The sequence below is a fragment of the Centruroides vittatus genome, unplaced genomic scaffold (genome assembly GCF_030686945.1).
Source record: "Centruroides vittatus isolate TY-2023 unplaced genomic scaffold, ASM3068694v2 contig_786, whole genome shotgun sequence".
In the NCBI taxonomy this organism is placed as follows: Eukaryota; Metazoa; Arthropoda; class Arachnida; order Scorpiones; family Buthidae; genus Centruroides; species Centruroides vittatus.
In genome coordinates, this window is record NW_027122506.1 from 731482 (window position 1) to 754156 (window position 22675).

The 22675-nt window shown below is 29.0% G+C and overlaps 2 protein-coding genes across 2 annotated transcripts in view; one reads left to right on the forward strand and one right to left on the reverse strand.

Annotated features, from left to right (window-relative positions):
- The window catches only part of LOC136981661 (serine-rich adhesin for platelets-like), a 23788-nt gene extending 16274 nt beyond the window's left edge, over positions 1 to 7514 (forward strand). The window contains exons 8-9 of the mRNA XM_067277999.1: positions 764 to 863; positions 6828 to 7514. Coding sequence (XP_067134100.1) covers positions 764 to 863; positions 6828 to 6902 — 175 coding nt within the window. The 3' untranslated portion in view covers positions 6903 to 7514. The remainder of the gene's footprint in view (positions 1 to 763; positions 864 to 6827) is intronic.
- On the reverse strand, positions 6857 to 20605 carry LOC136981662 (fibroblast growth factor receptor-like 1). The gene is made up of 9 exons (XM_067278000.1): positions 20494 to 20605; positions 15362 to 15472; positions 14658 to 14732; positions 13280 to 13561; positions 13118 to 13204; positions 8490 to 8762; positions 8298 to 8416; positions 7996 to 8227; positions 6857 to 7917 (listed from the first exon to the last, which is right to left on the reverse strand). The coding sequence occupies exons 3-9, from the start codon at positions 14719 to 14721 to the stop codon at positions 7754 to 7756; spliced, it is 1221 nt and encodes a 406-aa protein (XP_067134101.1). The 5' UTR covers positions 14722 to 14732; positions 15362 to 15472; positions 20494 to 20605; the 3' UTR covers positions 6857 to 7753.
- Between the last annotated feature and the right edge of the window lie 2070 nt (positions 20606 to 22675).

The window sequence follows — 22675 nt, forward strand, 5'->3', positions numbered from 1 at the left end:
ATGCAGTGGTTAGTATAATATACCCATAATGGAATAACTTAATATTATGTATATAGTTCATGGAGAAGATACAAAATATAAATACACTTAATTAAACATTAATCAATAAGGTTACATAAATTATAGTGCTTGTGTTATAAAATTTATTTGTACACAGTAATGTTTGTGTAAGTTAAAATATGAATTTTTAATATTTACGCAAGCAGATCACTATTCTTTGACATGTAATTTAAATTCCATTCAAATTGCTTTTTTTAAAGTAAAAGAACTTTAATTTACTATCATCATTAAAACATTATTTTATTATTAATGTTAACCATACAGAAGTAATTCATATATAATAGCAGATAAACTTGCTAAAAAATCTTTATTTCCAAGTATTAAGAGGAATTGGAGAGGATTTATAATATTATGAATCTGCCATAAAGACCTAAGATGTATGCCAAGGAGAGAATTTTGTTCATGAAATACATTCATACATGAAAACTTTTAAATATGAAAGACAAGGCCTGTGATAACTTTATCTGGTGTTATGTATGGATCATATTCATACAGTTAATAGTAACAAAAAAAGAAAATACTTGTTTGTTTATTTCAGTGTAGGATGATGTTAGTATTAATTTGAAACTGCTTGAATTTTCTTTCTGAGAAAAGCATATTGAATTGTATTTATATTTCGAGAGCTTCCTTACAAGGATGATTGAATTGATTGAAACTTTTAAACTTATTACGAGAATTTTAAATATCATGTATATTATGTTAGGGTATACAGGAAATTACCAGAAGTTGTGGAAAAGAAAGAAAAGAAGAAGAGAGATCAACAGTATAAAACAAATAGGTTGATGGCACAGATATACAATAAAGTAAGTTTTGATTTGTTATGCTTATACTTCTAAGACAATGATTTGAATTTTTATTGAAATTTGATAAAAGACCAAATTTACTAGATAATTATTCTATTATTCCAATTTTAATTTAATATGTTTGTTACAAGCAATCAATTAACAGTAGAAAAGTATTCATTGAACCAATGTTGACTTTATATAGATTAATATAAAATTCTACGTAATTGTTTTTTGAATATCATAGAATTGTTAATGTAGGAACTATAACTTTGCTAATGCTCTGTCTCAATTAATAAATTTAAATTGATTTTTGCACATCATGAAAATCATTCTATATATATAAAATTTTTATTGAATTCGTGTGTCTGTCCAGGTATCATTTGAGAACAGCTGGACCAATTTTTATGAAACTTTTTACAGGATAGTATTAGGAAGGATATAGATTACTTTCCATTTCCAAAAATTTGGTTTTATAAGCTTTGATAGAATTATAATAATGTTTGCAAGAGTAAGTTAGTTCATATCTGATTGCTATCAGGTCTTCACCAAGTAGAAAGTTTCATCCAGAGACCAGTTGGAGTGAAGTCAACTGCAAAATTCAAATACAACAGGCTAATGTTGCAGAAATTAATGGGCAAAAGTGAAAGCCTGTTCTTTTAGGAAAATTTATGCAATATTAAACATTTACTATTACCATTTTCACCTGTGTCATATTATCAGCAAATCTCTATATTTTCTTTTGATGTAAAATTGTTTTTTGGCCAGATATATTATTATTATTTCATTATAAGTATATATTCTTTCTCTGCATATACATAAAAATGTGTATGCAGAGAATTTGAGTATATTATCTTTACTTAATATATAATTTTGTCGAGCAAAGCTGGGTATCTCTGCTAGTAATATATAAAGTAAATTCATCTATAGAAGGTAGACATGCTCAGGAACTGTATAAAAATATAAAAATTATAAAGGGTAAAATTGTTTCAGATCTTAACAGTTTGTTTTTATTTTGAATGTATATAAAAAATGACTGTCCTATTAATGTTGATTTCAAAAACACTTTAAAATATTCACATTGCAAAAAATATATATATATATCAATTAGTTAAGTCAGAATTTTACAATAGATGCGTGTTTTCATGTAGCTAATGAAGTGGTGGTTGTTCAATTATATATTGTTATATATGCATTATGTCATCACTTTTGTTTTATAATGTTTCACAAAAAACATTGTTTATTTGTTAGATTGTCAATAATACCATTTACTATTACTTTCTTTCAGAAAAATGTCAAACGATTTGGCAAGTTGTTTCTGTTAACGTAAAGTTAGAAAATGAGAGAACATAAAAATGATATAACAGAAATTTTTTGGCTAAACAAAAACTGATTGGCACACAAAAATATACCTTATATGTAGCCACTGCTGTAACTGAAACTAAAACTAGAATGTTATAAAAACAAAGACAAATACAACCTCTGATGATAAATATTATTTTCTATTTAATTAAAGTTATTCACTGCTTAATATATATGTTTACATATATATTAAACAGCATTATATATTCAAGACAGCAATTGACAGCAAATATATTTATTAGTTTTGCCAGGAGATCATTTGATGCCACCCCACCTCTGCCTGAGGAGGGTTTGCGACTACCTGAGGCCGGGGTCCCCTTTGAAGGGGAGAAGGTGCCACTACCCGTGGCTTGGGTTCCTCTGCCCGAGGAGGGTTGCATGTGCACATTCCATTATGATCTGTTCAATCTATTCATTATGTATTTCCACGCATGTGCGCAAAAAGGAACTGAACATTTTCCTTTACAATCACTAAGCTATAATAAAAACTACTTGGCTCCTCTGGAATCTATAAACAACATCCCTTACAGTATATTCAGTGAAAATTCTACTGAATAACTACTTGATTCCAAGAATTTATAAAATTTATTTTAAACAAAATTAATATTTGATTCACTTTTGTGGAGTGTGCTATCAGATCGGCTTGACCAACCTTGTTTCAAATAGAATGGATGTATATGGTGTAAGAAAGTTTGTAAATTATGTAGTAAAACCTATGTAAACCATAATCATATGGTACCGAACATTTTATTCCATTTTAGGCAGGTTCGGTGTTGGACAGGGTTTACTGTATATGAAGATATAGTCGTTATTAAATTGTCATGCATTCATTAAATTTTATGCATTTATTTAATTGAATAAATAAAAGCTTTCACATCTAACTGAAAGTGATAAAAATATTCATTTTATTTCTTATTTATACTTATTAAGGATATATTTATAATTTTATATATTAAAAAATCATTCTAATTTATTATTATTATTATTGCCAGGGCCATAAAGGTTCATGACTGCTTTGACAAATACTCTTCATTCTTCTGCATTAAGATTTAGCTCTCTCTTCAAATCCGTGGAGTTGATACCATGAACAAATCCATACTACCATCTCCATGGATTTGTCTATTGTTCCTCTCGATCGAGACTTTCCATTTAAGTTTGGGTCTTGTGTCGTAGTCTTTTCTTAGAAGTTTCAGTTAATATTGGAAGATATCTCCTGGGCTCTGTGCAGGTTTCAAGGCCTTAATTTTCTTTGTTTGAATTATATTGTCATTTTTATAGAGAATTACAAGATGGTTTCCGATCCATATCTTTGTCTTGTTTTGGACTATTTTTTTACTTAGAACTTTATTTTTAACTGTAGTTTTTACTTTCTAATTGTTTTGTTAGGGCTTAGCTCTCACACCTACACATGACTGTAGGAAGGATTATTCTACACTAATTTCTTATCTTTAAAAGTGTGGAGTGTTTTCATTATAAGCTGGCTATATTAGATGAATTAACTACATAGATATATTAATTATTTTATTGGGATTCAGAGTATAAGCAATTCTATTCTGAATTTCAATCGTCTGGACTTGCAGTGACTAAATTAAATTAACAGCGCAAGTATTTCTAATATTATTTACTCACACCATAGTATACAGCAGGGGTACCAACTTTTGTGTACATAAGATCTACTTTTTATCTTAAAAGTGTGTTGCGATCGACTTGTCGTCATAGTCATAGTCTAAGTGGAGAGGGGGAGGTGTGAACCACATACTATGTTTATACACTGTTTCAGTGCGAGGTGCACTCCTGCAAGCTATGGGTTGATAAGCAAAATATATTCAAAACTATTTTTTTATGTTTTAAATCGCTTATGAAGTTTTCGAGATATAAGGCTCATAAAAAAATAAATTTTCAGACCCAACTTTTGATATTTGCAGGTACAAGTTCATTCCGTACAGGCGGTACCTAAAAAATCTTTCAGATAGATTTTTAGTAACTTAAAATATAATTTAATTTTTTTATCAATTGCAGTGTATAAACTGTGGTATTATGCATTCCTAAATATGAAAAAGTTGTTATAAAAATGCACAGTATGGCTGATAATTTGATTTTAAGATTTCTTTTGCAATTTTTTTGTGGACCAGGAAAATTTATCATGGAGGAATGATATAAGATTTTTAGACTTATTCTTTATTAATCTATCAACGCGGGAGTGTACCTCATACTGAAACACCCTGTACAGATACCTACATAAAAAACAACAATTGTTTAACGGGCCAAAAAACTCACATCCAGAGGAATTAAAACAACATGAGTTAACGATATTTATTAATTCAAATTACCTACAGATAAAGACAGATTTGGAATTTATTTTATTACCTTAATAATAATGGGAGAAATAATAATAATGTTAATATCTGTACTAAAGAAAAGAAGATACTGTATGACAGTACCAAATATTCAAGCTAAATGGCTGTGTTTTTCTATGAGTCGAGTCATAACTGCATGCATTTGCATGTTACATTCAGGCGTTGTGTTCGGTTACAAGTGTAACACATAATGTAAAGACATCGCAAGTGATCGACTCGTTGGCCACCCCTGGTATATGCTTTTCAAATCACTAAATTTAGTGATATTATGAGGAAATTTAGATACATTTCATGTTTAGACAATTCTACTTATTCATTACTATTTATTTCCAATATGATTATTATAAAGTGCAAGTTAATACTTCGTAAATCTTTCAGTCCACAAAATAAAGGTTGCCTTTGACATTGTATGCTAATAAATAATGATAGACATGTTGTATAGTTTGTTTTCAGAGGCAAGGTACTTTGAAAATGCTAATTGTTGGCTTCATTGCTCTTTGCTCAGATTGCAATTGCTTTCTTCATTCAAGCTCTTTAGTGAATTAAATTTACAAAATTATTGTTTTAATATTTATATTCTGATTATTTATTCATTTTTTTAAATATCTAAAGTATTTAATTTCAATTTCTTCTACTGATTGTTTGCATATACACGACAGTGTAGAAGATAAAAACTGTTATTAAAATAAAATAAAATATTTTCCTAAATATATGTTTATTAATCTTTTTCTTTGGCCCTTCTTAAAAAACTTTCTCCCATTTTTGTTTGTAAAATTTTAAGCAGACTTGTTTATTTCATCTTTACAAAAAGGGTTAGTTTTTATAGCAAGTTTGTTCGATTTAGAAAATCGTCGTTTATAAATTGTTAAACTTTTATTCTTTCTAGTTTCGATATTCCGACGTCAATTCCCTTAAGTAGGAACGAAGTATTTGATAAACAAACACCAGAATAAACACATAAATTTCTAATAAGCTGCTAGTTTTTTCTAAAAACAATTTATTTGCGGTATCTAAATGCAAATTTTATATTATTTCAGTATGTAAAATAATAACATAATTTTGACCCGAAAGTAGCGCGAAAAATTATTCATACAGGCTTTTGACGAATACAACTGAAAATAGAAGGCAAAATTTTACTATATCACGCTTGTACTGTGAACAATAATTTTATTTTTATAAAAGTAAATATAATTTCATATTTATAACTTTGTAAACTTGATTTTATTTCTTAGTTTCTCTGTACTTAACAACTTAATTCAAAATTCATTCTCTAAAACATTTCAGATGCTTTTAGAATTTTAAACATTTAAGAAAATAATTTTTTTATGTAATCCATAAAATTTTACTGGTAGTTTTCCAAACTTAAATGAATGACCAATTAGTTGGGTGAGATCATAAGGTGTCAGGCTTACAACTCTGCGGGACCCCATAGTTTTTCAGTTGGGGCCCCCAGCCTGAATAAAAGGCCATTCGAATGCTTGCGGGCAGAAAGTCGGAGTCGGTAAATATTAAATTATTGCGTTCGTTTTAAATATAATTATTTACATTCGTAGTTTTATTTTCTCCATTTAATATAATATTTTAGAATTTTATACAATTGTTTTTTACAGTTTGAATTATAGTTTGAACTTGAGCATTGTAAAATCAGATTTATTCAGGTTTCTAAATTAAATCCTTGATTTAATGTAAAAATTTGGTATAAAAAATATAAGACACAATTTTTATGATTCTTCTCCTATTAATAATTAATGCTTTATGCAAATGCTACTATAAAAAAAAATATATTCCATGGAATCAAATCTATTATATAGAATTATGAAAAGACTTAATTTTAGTAATTTAATTTTTCACTTTCAAATATTTTAATTATTCATTAAAAAACTTGTCCTGTTATTCAATACAACAATTATAATTTTAGATGGTAATATATATATATAAGACCATTATAATAAAATCAATATTGTGGCCTGCCATTACATTAGTTGATGAACTTAAATATTTGATTTATTAATTAAAAAATATAATGCACGTTTAGTAGATGTATTTTTATATTTTATTGCATTTGCATCGTAATTTAAGTGCACGTCTCCGACTTCATTAACGTAGCGAGTGCTTTTAACTAAATTTTACGGTTTAGAAAACACGAGTTAATCTCTAAAGTGATTTTGAAGAAGCGTAGTTTATCCACGAATGTTTATAACGCCAGCTATTAGTATAATAATATCATATACAAACATATACTCATTTAACTCTCTTTTCTTTTCAGAAATTACAAGAACAAGTTTTAAAAGGTAAAGTAAGTTGGACGATAACTCAAAGTTGTTTAGACTGCAACTCGTAACGCGTCTGGAATCTCATCTTCGTTACATATCAATGTGTCATATTTTTTCTCGTTTTCTCCCCCTTAATACTTAACTTATAAAATAAGTATGCAAACTCAAACTTTTTGTACAAAAAAAACAAAAACAAAAACATTTTTTACAAATTCTTTCTACATCAAAGCTTGTTAAACTTGTAAAGCAATAACTAAAATCCAAATCACTCTTGCATTGTACATATTCGACCCATCGGACTGGCTTCGGCGCGGTGGCCAACGTTTAAAAGAAGTGATATATTTTTAATAGATATATATATATACACATTATACATATACGTGCGTGTCCTTTCGACCATATCTTCTAATATCCGCAGCATTCTATTTTATGAAGAGGTTAACAAACGAAGGTGCTGTAAATATTTTTTATCATGTTTATTTGTACATATAAAAAAAAATTGTTGCTGTTGCTTAATGTACATTTAAATTAAAAAAGGAAAAAGTTTAAGTGCTTTTATATTTATGTGAAAATTCAAAAATAAGCTTGGAAAAACAAAAAAAAAACAGGAGAGTTTTGAAAATAACAAACTTTGTACTTCAGATAATTGTATTTGATAATAAAAATATGTCTTCTGATAATTTTAGATTTGTTAATGCTATTAGAAATCATCAGAAGTTTTATATATATATATAAGAAATATTTTTAATATAAAAACATTTTTTTTTCTCCATGACAAAACATCAATAAATAATAATAAAAAATCTGACAGAATGGCAAACTTTGCTTTCACTCTAAAACAGAATTCCAATAATAATTTTTTAAAAAAATGCCATAATTACAAATGGATGAGCGAGAATAAAATGACTTTAAAACAATGTTAACGCTTGTAAGATGAATTGCGATTTGTTCTGCAACGGGATATTCCGTAGAGAGCAAAAAGAACTACGTTAAACACCGTAACTACTATAGCAACAACAATAATAACAATAACTATATCGCTGGTTAACCTTTCACTTTTGGGCTCCATTTGACTAGGTGGTTCTAACAAAAGAAACAATAGTTAATTCCCGTGACGTTACATCTCCAATCAAATAACAATAAAAAAAAACACCTACTCACCTATGACAGACAGAGAGGCACTTTTAAAGTTATATCCCTGAATGTTGGCTGCCCAGCAGACATACTTTCCGGCATGCTTCATGTTGACATTCCTTATAATTAATTTGTTTAAGTAGGAGTCGTTCTCCTGTTTAACGTGTTCCGAGGACTTCAGGACTATGTACGATTCGTTGTTCACTTTAAAAGTTGGCTGCCCGTTTTTGTTACCGTTAGGTGTTACTTGTTTCAGCCACTGTTACGTAAACGTTACGCTTAGAATTTAAGTACACTCGATTATTTTTTAGGTGCAAAGACGTAATTACCTTTATTATTGGACGGACTTTGCTCTTTACGTTGCACCGAAAAGTTGCCGTTTCGTTAAAAAATACCGTTGTGTTGACTAGATGATTTCCTGTTATTACGGGCTCTTCGTTGACTATACCTGCATACGTAAATAAATATGTAAAAAATATATGTACATACATTAAAAAATGTAAAAAAAAAAAAATGCATACCTATGACGTCTAACGTAAAATTTCTCTGAATGGATCCGTGAAGATTGAAAACAATACAAGTATAAACGCCACTATCCGTTTCTCTTAGACTTTCTATTACAAGTTTATATCCGTGTATTTTTATTCTAGGCTCGTGCTCTAAAATTTTACCATTTTTATACCACGTGATGCTAGGTTCCGGTTTTGCTGCCGCTTTACATTTCAAAATGGCCGTACTGCCTGCCGGTTTGTCAGTAGAATTGAATTTGTATAAACCCAACCACCTTGGTTTACCTAAACGATGTAAAAAAAAAATATGTCAATGAGTGATTTTTAATTAGGGCCTACTTAAACAGGCACGAGATGCCAGTCTGGGGCCCTCAATAAAGTTAAACTTAGGTGCTGCTGGTGCAAACAATACTGGTAATTTTGTCGTGGGTTCGCACTTCGCCAATAGTGGATCGTTTTTAACATCAGGTCTGAACCCGTGACTTTTTCTTATGGAGCTACCCAAGGAGCCTCGTTTATCGAGGCAATTTTATACGTATAAATAATGCCGTGTAGGCATGACATTACCACCCCCGCATGTTCCCAATCTGCCTGTATAAAAGTTTCACACATTACGACTGTACGCAGATTGCTTGGGTTCAACCGTCGAGTGTGCTGTACTGTACAGTTCAGGTTTTTACAGCACGGAGATGGAGGACATCTTTGATTCGATCCTCAATTCCACATTACACGTCTGTAATTGAAATAAAATAATTCGAGAGTTAAGTAGTAGTACATATTTAAAAAATGTAATAAGCGCATCAGTAGAACCGCAGCGCCAAATTCGCCCTAGCGACTAAATTTCGAAGTAAAAATTTTTATCCGAAAATCGAAATTTGCCCAGTTTTTTCTACAACTACTACTACTTAATTATGATCACACTGTAAATAAGCATCTTCAACTTGATAATTTTATAGAATTAACACTATAAAAGTTAATATAATCAGTTTTTTAGAAAATTTCTTAGAATTTACCATACTCTACCATTAAATAAGATAAGTCAAATAATAATCACTCAGTTCTGGGTTCAGAAATATTAAAATATTGCTAGAAGCCGAAGCTTCTTTCGCCATTTTCTAAATTTTATTTGGTTGAAAAAATCATTAATCTATATTAAGATAAAGTAAGTCGACGTGCCATGATTAATGTGATGATTTTTTTTATCAATTTCTTCTTTACTTCCACTTTTTATAAAGCCTTAATTTATATATATGATAAATAATAATAATAAAATTAAATATTTAAAAATGGAAATTATTTATTTAGTATACTTTAAAAATATTTACATCTCGAATTTCAATAAACCAACAACAATAATAGAAATAATAATAATTATTATTATTATTTATCTTTTAAATTAAATTAAATTTATACTTTGTTATCTATCCTTATAACTTTTAATTTTTACTGTTGTTTAAATATTTTAATGCATTATAATTAAGAAATTTTGTTTATAATTTTAATACTTTTTTAATTAAATTACACGAGTTTGTAGGTGCGGGGATAAAGATCTCATATGAAAGATCTGGAATATTAACTCCTAATTAATGATCTGTTACAGAATCTCATTATGCTAAAGAACACAGTACACACACACACACACTCGTTTATTAGTAGTTTCAATTTAAAAACATTTACATAAAAGTAATTATAATTGTGTGTATGTGTGGGTGTAGTATTACACTATATACATATTATATAAGAGAATATAACATATGTAATAAATTTACATAATCGTAGACAGGAAAGAGAGAGCCTCAAACTTAAAACACTGCCAGTATTAATTGTGATTGGAAAGTAAGATAGCAAATATGTTTAGTTTTTAACTCGTATTATTTTTAAAAAATAAATAAATAGAAACACTTGGATGTGTTCTAGTAGTCATTTTATTTTGAATGATGTATATACCTTCAGAATTTTATAATTTATACAATAATAATAAGTATGGGGTTAATATACTGTACTGTTTTCTGCATGAAAACAGTATATTTTGCATGTAAAAAGTAACAATCGCTACCAAAATCGGAGAGAAATCGAAAAATTTGCATGTAAAAACCGCTTCATTTAATCAGTTTATATAATTTTTATATGATTGCGAACGTATTTACAGCATGTAGACATAAATTTAAATACGCCTATATAATTCTGAGTATAGTTGTATATCACGTCTCTATAGATATAAGGAGTAACAATATCCAAATGCATGCATTTATACTTTTTACATATAACTCTTAGTGTCGACCTCCTGGAGTCGCGATATTACGTCACTTGTTACTACGATAAAATATGGCCGCCAGTATAACATGTATACGTTAAAAGATACTGACATAAGTTATTCTTATTTATAAGCCGTGTTTAGCTGCGAAATTCGTTACAAAACGTACGAGGACAGCAGCGCCAAATTTCGCCTCAGCGACTAAATTCTCATGTATAACTCAGAACAGTATGTATTTTGAAGAGACAAACTATTAAAATCAAGCTAATACGATTTATTATGAAATAAGCATTTTGTCAACAATATACTAGAGCAGAATATGCGTGTAGAATTACACAAGTGTAGTACTACTAAAAAAAAATCTACATAGAAAGTACAAAAGATTTGTTTAGATAACAATTAAAGAGCGCAAAATGGATCTTACAAAGAGACAAGTTTAAAATATTTTATTATATTTATAGGACATTAATTTAATTAAAACACTACAATTCTGCTACAGAAAATGTTTAATCATACTCGAGTCGTACGAATACTCATTATTATTATTTAAATGTGTAATTTGTTCGTTAATTCGAATTATATTTAATTTCTTTGACAATTCTTACCTGTCATCATCATCGTACATAATATTTAAATACCGGGAGTGCCAGAAGGATGTTTACCTTTTGAAACGTTAATAACTGTTTTATTTATCACAGTACATCAGTAACTGTTACAGACAACTGTAAATATTTTTACAACACTGATTTTGAACCATTCCAACAGTGTTAAATATTTTAAAATTAGCCAAAATTGTTACCTTAGATAACACGCGCGCTCCAGACAGTTTCAGTTTTAAATAATGACACACCGCTTCACCGCCATTTTGATTTTTTATCAGCGCTGCCAGATTTTGCGCTTTAAATACCCGTAACAGTTACTGATACGCGATGGTAAAGTCCGATTGGCACATGCTTTATAATAATAATAAAAAAACAGCAATATATTTTAAAATAATAAAATTTTATACACCTTTTTAATTGCACGCCGTTCTATGACATCAAATTAATTCTTTAATGCAATCCAGTATGGAAAATTCAATAGGCTTTTCACTGATGTGTACTATGTAAGGTAGCTTTTCAAACAATTCATTTTCTATAGTATGGCTTTAAATTTTTTATAATGTTCTGAAACTCTAAATATTTTAAAAGTGTTTTTTTGGTCGTTAGACAATTTTTATTTGCTGGCAAATCAATAGGAAGTATTTTAAATTGTAATGCAATATATATATATAAAGGTTACAGTTTCTTAAATTTTATTCGTTAAAATGCATTGTCACAATACGGAGAGATATTATGATAATTTTTCGTGATATTCCTTATAAAACTCGATAAAGAATCCCTTACGCTGCCATTATTTTATCTAGAAAGCATTTATTAAATAACTTGCAATTACTTATTAAGCTCTCCTTTCACTCCAGTGTTTATGTGATAAACTTTATGAATATTATTTCTGTTGTCAATATAGAGTCTAGACATATCGAGTTTTTTTTCTTGAAATCGGATTTGTTCTCGCCGACTAAATCAATATGTCGTTTAAATAAAATTAGGCGTTATGAAAAAGGAAAAAGAAAGGGAAAAAAAATGTAACTCCGAATATTTTATTAAATATGTAAAAGGGGAAGAAAATATATTATATCCTTGGCAAGTTAATCAAGCCGCGGTCTTCGATACTGTAGCAAATTTGCATTTGATATCAATGCTTAAATATGAATGAAACGGTGTCTCTCGAATTTAATGTCGGTTATTTATTTTCTAACTTTTTTAAGTGGGGGTCATATTTTAGTAGATTGCTCCGGGGATTCGTCGATATCAGTTTAAATAACTGTTATTATAATTAACTAACACAGTTTTATGCTGATTAACGACGTAAATGTTTTTTGAATATTTTCGAAAAATTAATTTTATTTTGGCATCAGTTTAAAACTGAAAATAACCCTTATAATTTCATTCTAGTTTAATGTGTTTGCATTGTCATTCATCACATACTCGAGTTAATGCGTTCATGTTTTAAAAATATTCATATAATACTTTTTAAAATCGAATGCAATTTACTATTATTGTAATTATTTGCAAATTAATACAAACTTTATTTTTTCTATAATAATAATAATAATAATAATAAGTTAATGTTACCCTTGGTGCCAAGATGGCGGCTCGTCTCTGATTCCAGCAAGGAAACAGTGGGACGCACGTTCTAACCTATTCTAATAATTATGGTAATTTATTAGAATAGGTTAGGTTAGGTTAGAACGTGCGTCCCACTGTTTTCTTGCTGGAATCAGAGACGAGCCGCCATCTTGGCACCAAGGGTAACATTAACCTAGTAATAATATTGATATACTTACTTCCAAAGTGATATTTCTTATGATGGACTTCAGGATAGTCATTTTCTATCTGGCTATTTTGCGAAAACATAGGTAATTCTTTTTCCTCTTGATATATAAGAATTTAATCTGATTATTCATAATGAACTTACGAATAATACCAATTTAGAACCTTAAACTTACCGATAATTTCTAAATAAACAATGGCTTCTACGCTACCAAATCCGTTCGTAACTCTACACGTCCATTCGCCGCCATCTTGTTTCTCCGCTTGTTTAATTTTCAACACACCTTTTCGAGTTACTTTATAATTTGAATCCCGCTCGATAGCATCGTATGTTTCTTTATCCTTCTGCCACTCGTAAAAATAATCAACTCCATCAGCATCAACGGGGCACCTTAACTGCACTTCTTTTCCTTTGACGCCGTATATCAGTATACTTTTTAGGCGAATTCGGGGAGGATCTGGAATTATTTTAATCGTTTAACGTTGAAATAAAATTGTTTTTATGCGACGCTATTTACTATTGAAATGCTTCTTGTGTAATTTAATGGGCATTATGTCAAACGTACTATATTTTCGAGCTTACTCTTATACATGGGCATGGGTCGCTGAATAGTTACTGTATTAGTACATTTACATTTAATTTATACTGGGCACAGCAGTGCAATGCTCTTATAAGCCACAACAAGCCGGCACGCATAAGAACAGGCACTTATACGCGAGGTATACTATTATAAATTGAGAAGGGTGTGTTTCAAAACCGCGAAAACAACGTACACACGGATATAATAAAGTCACATACAGTATATGGACCTAATACTGAATGTTTTAAATAGAACATTCAAAAAAGTAAACATGGAGTCTGTAGATTGAAGTGATTGATCTATTTTACAGGTTAATGTTCTTAGGTAGCCAAGATGGCGGTTCGTATCTGATTCCAGCAAGGAAACAGTGGGACGCACGTTCTAACCTATTCTAATAATTTGGTTGCTAATAATTATGGTAATTTATTAGAATAGGTTAGGTTAGAACGTGCGTCCCACTGTTTCCTTGCTGGAATCAGAGACGAGCCGCCATCTTGGCTACCTAAGGTAACATTAACCATTTTACACTTTAAATTTACATAAATATTGTATTATATTATAAAAAATAATCTTTTCATGATAACTAATTGATATTTACGTGTGATGCGATGAACACAGAGTTAAAGGTGTGAAAATTTAAAGTGGTGTACTGATTGAAAAAAAATGTAAAGCAGAAAATAATGTAGGTAGATTTTTAGAAAAAGAAGAAAAAAACAAAAATGTTTTCTTGTATTTCATATTCTACAAACTTTTTTTGGGGTGTATCAACGTGGCCTGACTTGCTAAATTCCATAATATTCTAAAGTTACGCTGACTCACGCTCCTACAGACAAAAGCATTTATGTGTTTAACCTTCAAAACAGCAATGTTCAAAGACAATATTTAATTTTGCATCGAGCAAATCGTTACGTCTATAATATATAAATTAATTATTTCATCTTATAATTAAAATATAAATTTATAACCTACTTACTACCAGCTATTGTTATATCGTTAAACAAATACGCCGTTATCAACCAAACAAAAAATTCTTTCATATTTTTGTTATCTGAAAGGAAACAAATCAGTTTAATTAATTAAAATTGATGTTATTTATTAAGTTTGTCATTTAAATTATATTAATTAAGTTATATATTTATAGGAAATTATAAAATAATTTTAACGTGTTTTTAAATTATTAAAACACATAATTAATATACTGCATAATATAAATTCATCATCGTGTTTCCTGCATATATAAGTTTAATTGTAGAATCTAATTCAATAAATTCTTATTAATTAGCAAATAAATATAATTATTCTTGGTGTATTATAACGGTATATTATAACGGAATTATGGTATATTATATATATATTATTCAGTATGTTTATTTATTTTGCCTGTATAGTCACGTGCTATTGAATTATGAAAATTATGTACATTTAATAACAGGAAAACAAATTGGTAAACACGTTATATTAGATTATACAACGTTTAGTATTAATTAAAACATCATTAATGTAACACGTGTATAATTCAAAAATTTAAATTTAAAAAATTACGTCACGTGACTCTTACAGCTCGTGCAGTTAGAAATAATAGAACTTTTGTATATACGCGGAAATATAAAAATATAATGCTGCGATTAACTTTAAATAAGAAATATAATTGAAACGATTTTAATAATGCGAGCTTACCATCAAATTTCTTCTTTAAAATGGAAAATAATTGAAAACTTTCTTCGGAGCGTCTTCTCTACTTCATCAATGCAACACTATGTGATACCACCTAGCGGCTAAATTCTGAAACTAAAAGTTTTTCTCTTATATATTATTTCCCTTTGACAATTTTTAACGTACACTACAGTATATCTATAGGTAGAATCGGTAGTCCTTGCACGTGATATATGGCCGGTGAAGGTCATTATTTGGTTATTTTTCAATACAAAAGGGCAGAATGCAGTTTGACCAAAAACAAACAAAAGGTTTACCAGCCCGGGGCATAGCTTGGACACGTCTGAATAGAAGTTTTCGTGAATGCGGGGGCGCATCTCGGGTCCTCTAATTGTTTCCTGTAGACAGGTGAATTATGCTTTCACCTGTCAGAGTGAATTTAGTCAATAGCACTCCGGTCCACTTTCCCAGTATACTTTACTTAAGGATGTCACACGTGAAAAGATGAGCTCCTTAAAGTAAAGGGGGCCCTGGAAAACTCTTTTGACGCCTAGAATAATCATTCCTTTTGTATTTTTATACAAGAAACGTTGGGCTATTTCAGTATACACACATCTGCTAGAAATTCTTTGCTGTATTTTGTATAAAATTGAAATTTACAGTTAAAAATGTATCGTTTGAGATTGACGAAAGTCGTTCGAAAACGTTTAATGATACGTTTATTTATTTAAATTCAATTTAAAGTGTTTGTCTTTAGAAACAAACGCAAACTCTTCATCGGCAACGATAAATTATTTTAACATTTACTGATAAAGTTTTAATCGATCGTTTTAACTTAAAATATTCAAAATATACATAAATTATATCGTTTGTTAAGTATTAAGCTATTTTAAAATCGATTAAAAATAACTTATTCCTCTTAAATTTTCTCTTTTTATAAGACATTTCTAAATAATTTTCAATTTACTAATGAAATTTTATCTTAAAACTCCCAAATTATATCAGGGAAAAACAGAAAAATATAAAATAAATCGCTTAAAATTAGAGAAAGTTATCGTAAAGGTCGTTTTTCCTGCTTTAAACTCATTTTCTAATTTCAGCTTATTAGTGAACGTTCGAACCCACGACTATGTTGAGTTTTGTTTTTTTTTCACGTATATAACACCTAAATAGGGGGCAATTTTCTATAGAAATCCGTTCCCCCTTTAGCGTGTTGCGTAAATAAAAGCGATGATAAAAGTTTGAAAAATTAATTAACGAAGCCTCATCAATAATTAAAGGAATATGAATCTAAAGAGTGAAATTATATTAAAATTAAACCTAAAAAAAAAAAAAACACGCAAAATCTTTCGCTTCTTTCGTCTTCAAGCGTGTTTATCGTATCGAAATAAATCACTAGCCCCCATCAAACATTGTCGCCACCTAGCGATGAGAATTTACAAACAACGTGTCAAATTTTGTAACCGAACTTTCGCATTTTCCACCTGTCAAAACACCCAAGTTACTATAAAGTTTACGACCTTTCAACTCTAGAATCAAGCAAAGACAATATATATCAATAGGAAAAAGCTTTCGACCAGTCCATAATTCATTTTATAATAAATTACCTTCTGCCGTTTAAAATTTTTAATTAAAAATCCGTTACGTCACGACAGCCGGACGTTTTAAAGAAGTTTTAATAGACGTTTAATACAGTTTTAATTACTATTGAATTAAATATCTTAATTGTAAATTTATTAAATTTCAATTAAGTAGAAAACGAAGTTTTAAAAGTTTAAAATCAGTTCGTTACGTAATCATACCTCATTATCTGACGTAATAAATAAATTATCGTTTGAAATTTAATTAAAAGTATTAAATTCGAAAAATATTAATTTAAAAATGATTAAAATATATTTTTAATTATTATTATTAGTAGTATTAGTATTAGTATTAGTATTAAATTAATAATACTATTTTATAATATTTCATTTAAAAATTAAGCAACCGTTAATGACGTCAGCGAAATTTAAAAAACGTCATTTCAGCGTCTTGAATTGTAACGTACGATGAAACTGGTTTGTTACTTTAAATAAATAATGTAATTTAGCTTTTAATTAAGAAAAAATAACTAAAGAATTAATTATACTGGCTTGTTTTCTACACGAAATATTATTATTGTTATTACTATTGTATATTTTTCTTGTTGATCGCCTCATAAATCTGTAAGAATCAAACAGGAAAAGAAAGTCAAACAAAACAAAATTGATATATTTTCATCGCACGATCCAACTTATACATTTTTAAACTGATGACTTGCCTGTAAACATGTTCTGAGTGTTCTCACGTCTATCCTCTAGCTATACATTTATATAGGCCCATATAAAAGCAAATAACTTATAAAGCGTTTCGACAGATTTTTCTTACAAATTTGCATAAATGTAAAGATGTTTATGCGCTCCATCTGACGTAAATTACTTGAGAATAAGCTCGTAAAATATCGTTACTAAGCGCCTCGGATCAACTCCAATTTCTATAAATACGAGGAGAATGGGTCGTATAAAAGCATTATTAACTATTACCAAAAAGAATTTTCATTAGGAAAATGTCGGCAATAACCTAGATTTGTTCCATTCTCCTCTATTTATATAAGAAAGTATCCATTTGGTTCTTCTATATTGAATCGTTAAACAATCCTTCCTGATCAATATTAATTTCTATTGTGAGCAGCATCTGAGAGAAGTGAGATATAAGGCCCCAGAGCCTTCCTTTCTCTGAAAGTCATAAAAATATATAAATAAAATAGTATTAATTAACAAAATATCGTGGAAATAGAATTTTAATTCGCTTTTTCAATTAAATTTCTGAAATTTTGTACTTGTGTAACTCATAATTAAAGCGAATTAAGCTTAGTGTTATCGCTTTTATATTGCTGAGGGATTTAATCTATAAAGCAATAACGTTTAAATATAAAGTCATAACTTGTTTACATTCAATTATTATCATTTTTGGCAGGGTAAAACTTGCAAATTTAATAGATTTATAAAGGTATAGAGCAGCATTTAACATTCCATTATAATACAATAGCATTTACTTCGAATGCCACTGACTACTATAATCATTATCAAGTAGGAAATACTCAATTAATCTTATTAACACAATTCTACTCAATTAACTGATCAGACTTAATTCCGTTCTTTAAAACTAACTTATTAATTATTCAAACTGTAAGCATAAATTCTTTTTGTTGAATAATTAAATTCTATGAATTACAAATTAATGAAGCGGGTGGTTTTTTTCCCCCTGTCTTTTTGCTTATCCAACATTCGATGTTTAAAGAATCTTTCTTCCTGTAATTCGCTTTTAATTTATTAAAAATTAACTATCAAGTCCTAATTAAAGAGATTATACGGATTTGTTGTTGTTGCTTGGTGGACATTAAATAAGTGAAAGGGTGACTTAAAACTTTTTCATTTTTAATTATTTTTAAAGTAATGAACTATTCTAATTTTTAATTAAGATCCATTTAAATTTCTTTCCGGAATCTCCTTGTATACAATGAATAGAATGCTACTTTTTAAAATAAGAGTACATTCTCCAAACTTTATAATTGTTATAAATATTTAATTTCTAAATTAATTTCTTATATAATAAAAAGGCGTTGGGAACTGATTTATGCATAAATAACAGAAGTTTTACTGTTTATAGTGTTCTTACTGTACAAGTGTTCTGTAGTGTTACTATATACTATATAGTAACACTACAGAACACTAGTACAGTAAGAACACTATACAGTAAGTATACAATAAGAATAGTATATAGTATATACCAGTGGTGGCCAACAAGTCGATCGCGATCGACCGGTCGATCGCCATGCCAATTTTGGTCGATCGCTAGCGATGTCTTGACTTAATGTATTATATTTGTAACCGAACGCAACTGTATGCCTGCAGTTATGACTCGACTCATAAGCAATGAGTGCACTTCGTACTGAAACAGTGTATAAACATAGTATGTATTTCACACTTTCCCCTCCTCACTTAGACTATGCCTATGACAACAAGTCGATCGCGACACATTTTTACGATAAAAAGTAGATCTTATGTGCACAAAAGTTGGCCACCCCTGGTATATACTATTCTTATTGTATACTTACTGTGTAGTGTTCTCACTGAGTATATACTATTCTTATTGTATACTTACTGTACTAGTGTTCTGTAGTGTTACTATATACTATTCTTATTGTATACTGAAGAAGTGTTACTGTATAGTGTTCTTACTGTACTGTACAGTATACTACTTATAAAGTATATCGTGCAGTAGCAAAGCATGGAAGTTGCTAGTATGACAATATAATTTAGATGTAGGAGCAACTCTTACGCATTATTATCACAATTATAATTTTGCTATAGCTGTAATAGTTTATTATAGTTATAGAAGGCATTCTTAAGCATTACTACTATAATAATAAGTACAATTTTCTTATAATTATTTATATTTATAGCCATAACATCAACTCTTGTGTATTACTGTGACAAATGTAATTTCGTTTACTTGATCAAACAACATTATTTAGATCATAATTTTTTACATTATACAGGATACTACCGAAATTCTAATACTAAGATATTGAAGATATAAAAATAACGTTCCATAATCGCTACTACAAAGCACTGTAATGGTCCTAATCGTAAAATGGGATCGTTCTAAAGTACTTTTTTGGCTTTACGGAGCTTAACACATAACGTGTCATACTAACCAAGATTTACAGTTTATACAGAACATTGTAATATATATTTATGTATAAATATATATATATTAGAGCTTCTGCTATATTTATATTATACTTTTATAGCTTTACATCTTTTATAAGTTTAAGAGTATAAGATTAACCGATACTTAAGAGATAATCCGGGTTAAGTTTGAACAGGTGGGTTCGGTCAGAAGAATAGGAGAAAACACTAGTTTTGTAACACAATAAAACTGTCGTAGCATTTCTAAACATTGATACGAATCAAATAGGTCAAAAATTAAATAAATAATTGATAAATTTTTAAAGATTTTAGATAATATAAAACTATGTAAGTCGACAAAGTTAGTCGTAAAGGTGACAATTAGTTAATGGCAGCGACAATATCTCTTTTAGGTTTTTAAAAACCTAGACATATAAATCTTACCTGTCTCACACTTGATAGATTTATGAACTATTTGTCGACTAAAAACTCCTACAATCATTCGTGTAGTATCCCAGGATTCGCTAAGAAGCAACCAATGGCGTATCCTGTAAATAAACGTCATCTCGAACATCACGTCTTCATATCGCTGGTAGGAAAAAAGGAACAGGGAGAGAGAGAGAGAGAAGCGAAAAAAAAAGAATCTCAGCATGCTAAAGAATTGTTCCAATTGGTAAACGACCTCTCATAGGACAGGTTATGGAAGATTTTTACGATATATTCTCTTGATAAATATCCTGTCAGGGCGTAACATGACAGGATTAGGTGACGTATCGCCGATAGGCGTGATGGCTTTGACATTAAGCGGTTATTTAATGGTTTGATTTGAGGCGAATCTAGAGATTTTTAGCATTTCTTAATCACGTGATTTAAATAAGGGATGCGCTTTCGCTCGCGCCATTCTACGATAAAACGTCGGAAGGGAAGATTATCAAAAATTTAATGCTCCTATATCAATATATCCTTTCAATTCAGCTTTAAGAGATTTTTTCCATCGATAACGCATACGAGTATCGAAAAAATTTGAGTGGGTTGCTGCACTTAAATATTTAAACCTGTGTTTTTTTGTTGTTTTTTTTTCTCTCTCTCTCTCTCTCTCGTATATAAATATTATTATTGATTAGTTGAGGTTTAAGTAAATAAAAAAAAAACATTTATTTTTTAATAAATGTATTAAAATTTCTACTTATTCAATCCCCTGTGGCTTCTGTTAAAGATACAAACTGTACTGTTGAGGTTCGAATTTTTGCTTATTTTTTTTTATAATTAAAATTTTATATATATAATGTATACCTTTTAAATTAAACTTAATTATATTTATTCGACGGAAGCATTAATTAAATTTATATTAAATCAAATTCATTATATGAATTGACTTTTATGATTTGCGACAATCGCATCGCTTCAATCAAAGATATGTGTTAGATTATACAATAAGATTATCAATTTAAAAATTGATAATGTTATATTTTAATTTTAAAAAATAATAAAATATTTATTTTATTTTCTAATAAATACATTGAATAATTTATTAAATTGCTAATTAAATTTTTAAATCTTAATTAAACAAAGCAAAACAATGCTTAAATTTAATTTTATAAATTAAATTTAAGCATTTAAAATCATTTTTTTTTTAAGGTGTAAAAGTGCCTTTGAAGGGACTATACGTCACGGCGCGCGAAGTAGAAAAATAATAAATAAAAAATATAATTAAAACCCTAAACAATAATACGCTTAACGTTATTTAGTTATTGGCCCGTAATTTCATTTATTCGAAGAATTATTTCGTGACAAAACTCGATGACATTATTATAATTTATCAATGTCAAATCAGCAAGACCAGTTTCATACGATAACGGCGACTCGAAGTCCAAAGCAGAAAGCCATTTAGGAAAAATATTTTTTTTTTTTAAAAAAAAGGAGGAGAAAGGTATTAACATTAGAATATATTCCCGAATAATATGAAATAGATATAAAGAGAGTACATTTTTCAACTTAAACAATATTTATCTAATCAGTAAGTATGTCTTATACGGTAGAGCTTACGACAAAACCAACAGAGTCTAGCTCACTGTTGATCTAAGTACTTGTGATATCTGACAGTAATTCCACTTCTAAACAGGAGCATTCCAAAATCGTTGAGACTTGACAGGTAATCAGTGGTTTGTTATCGTCTTTGGTTACTTCTTTTACCGAAGCAAACATTACAAGAGAGGATTCTTCTACCGAAAACAGAGATAAAAGTCGACAAGAGAAAAATAAATCTTTAAAGCATCTTGTTTTTACTCCAACATATAATTTTCTTCCTTCTATTTAAATCTTATTTACAAATCTCGCTAATGCTGATGCCGCTTTCTAATAGTCTCTTCGTCTTTATTTTATTTTATTTTATTTTTTATCCTTCTCTTTCTTCCCCGCTTCTTCTGCACTTTCCTTCTGTTAAATTCAAAAAAAAAAAATAAGTAATAAAAATTTGTCATGGGATCGGTAATTTGCTACAGGAATTTAAAAATCTTCAGATTATGTATAATTATCTTTAGTTTTTTTTATTTTTCTGTTTGAATTTCTAAGTGCTTCGAGTGAAAACGTTATAAGAATTAGGTACTTAATATGCGAAGAAGAGAAG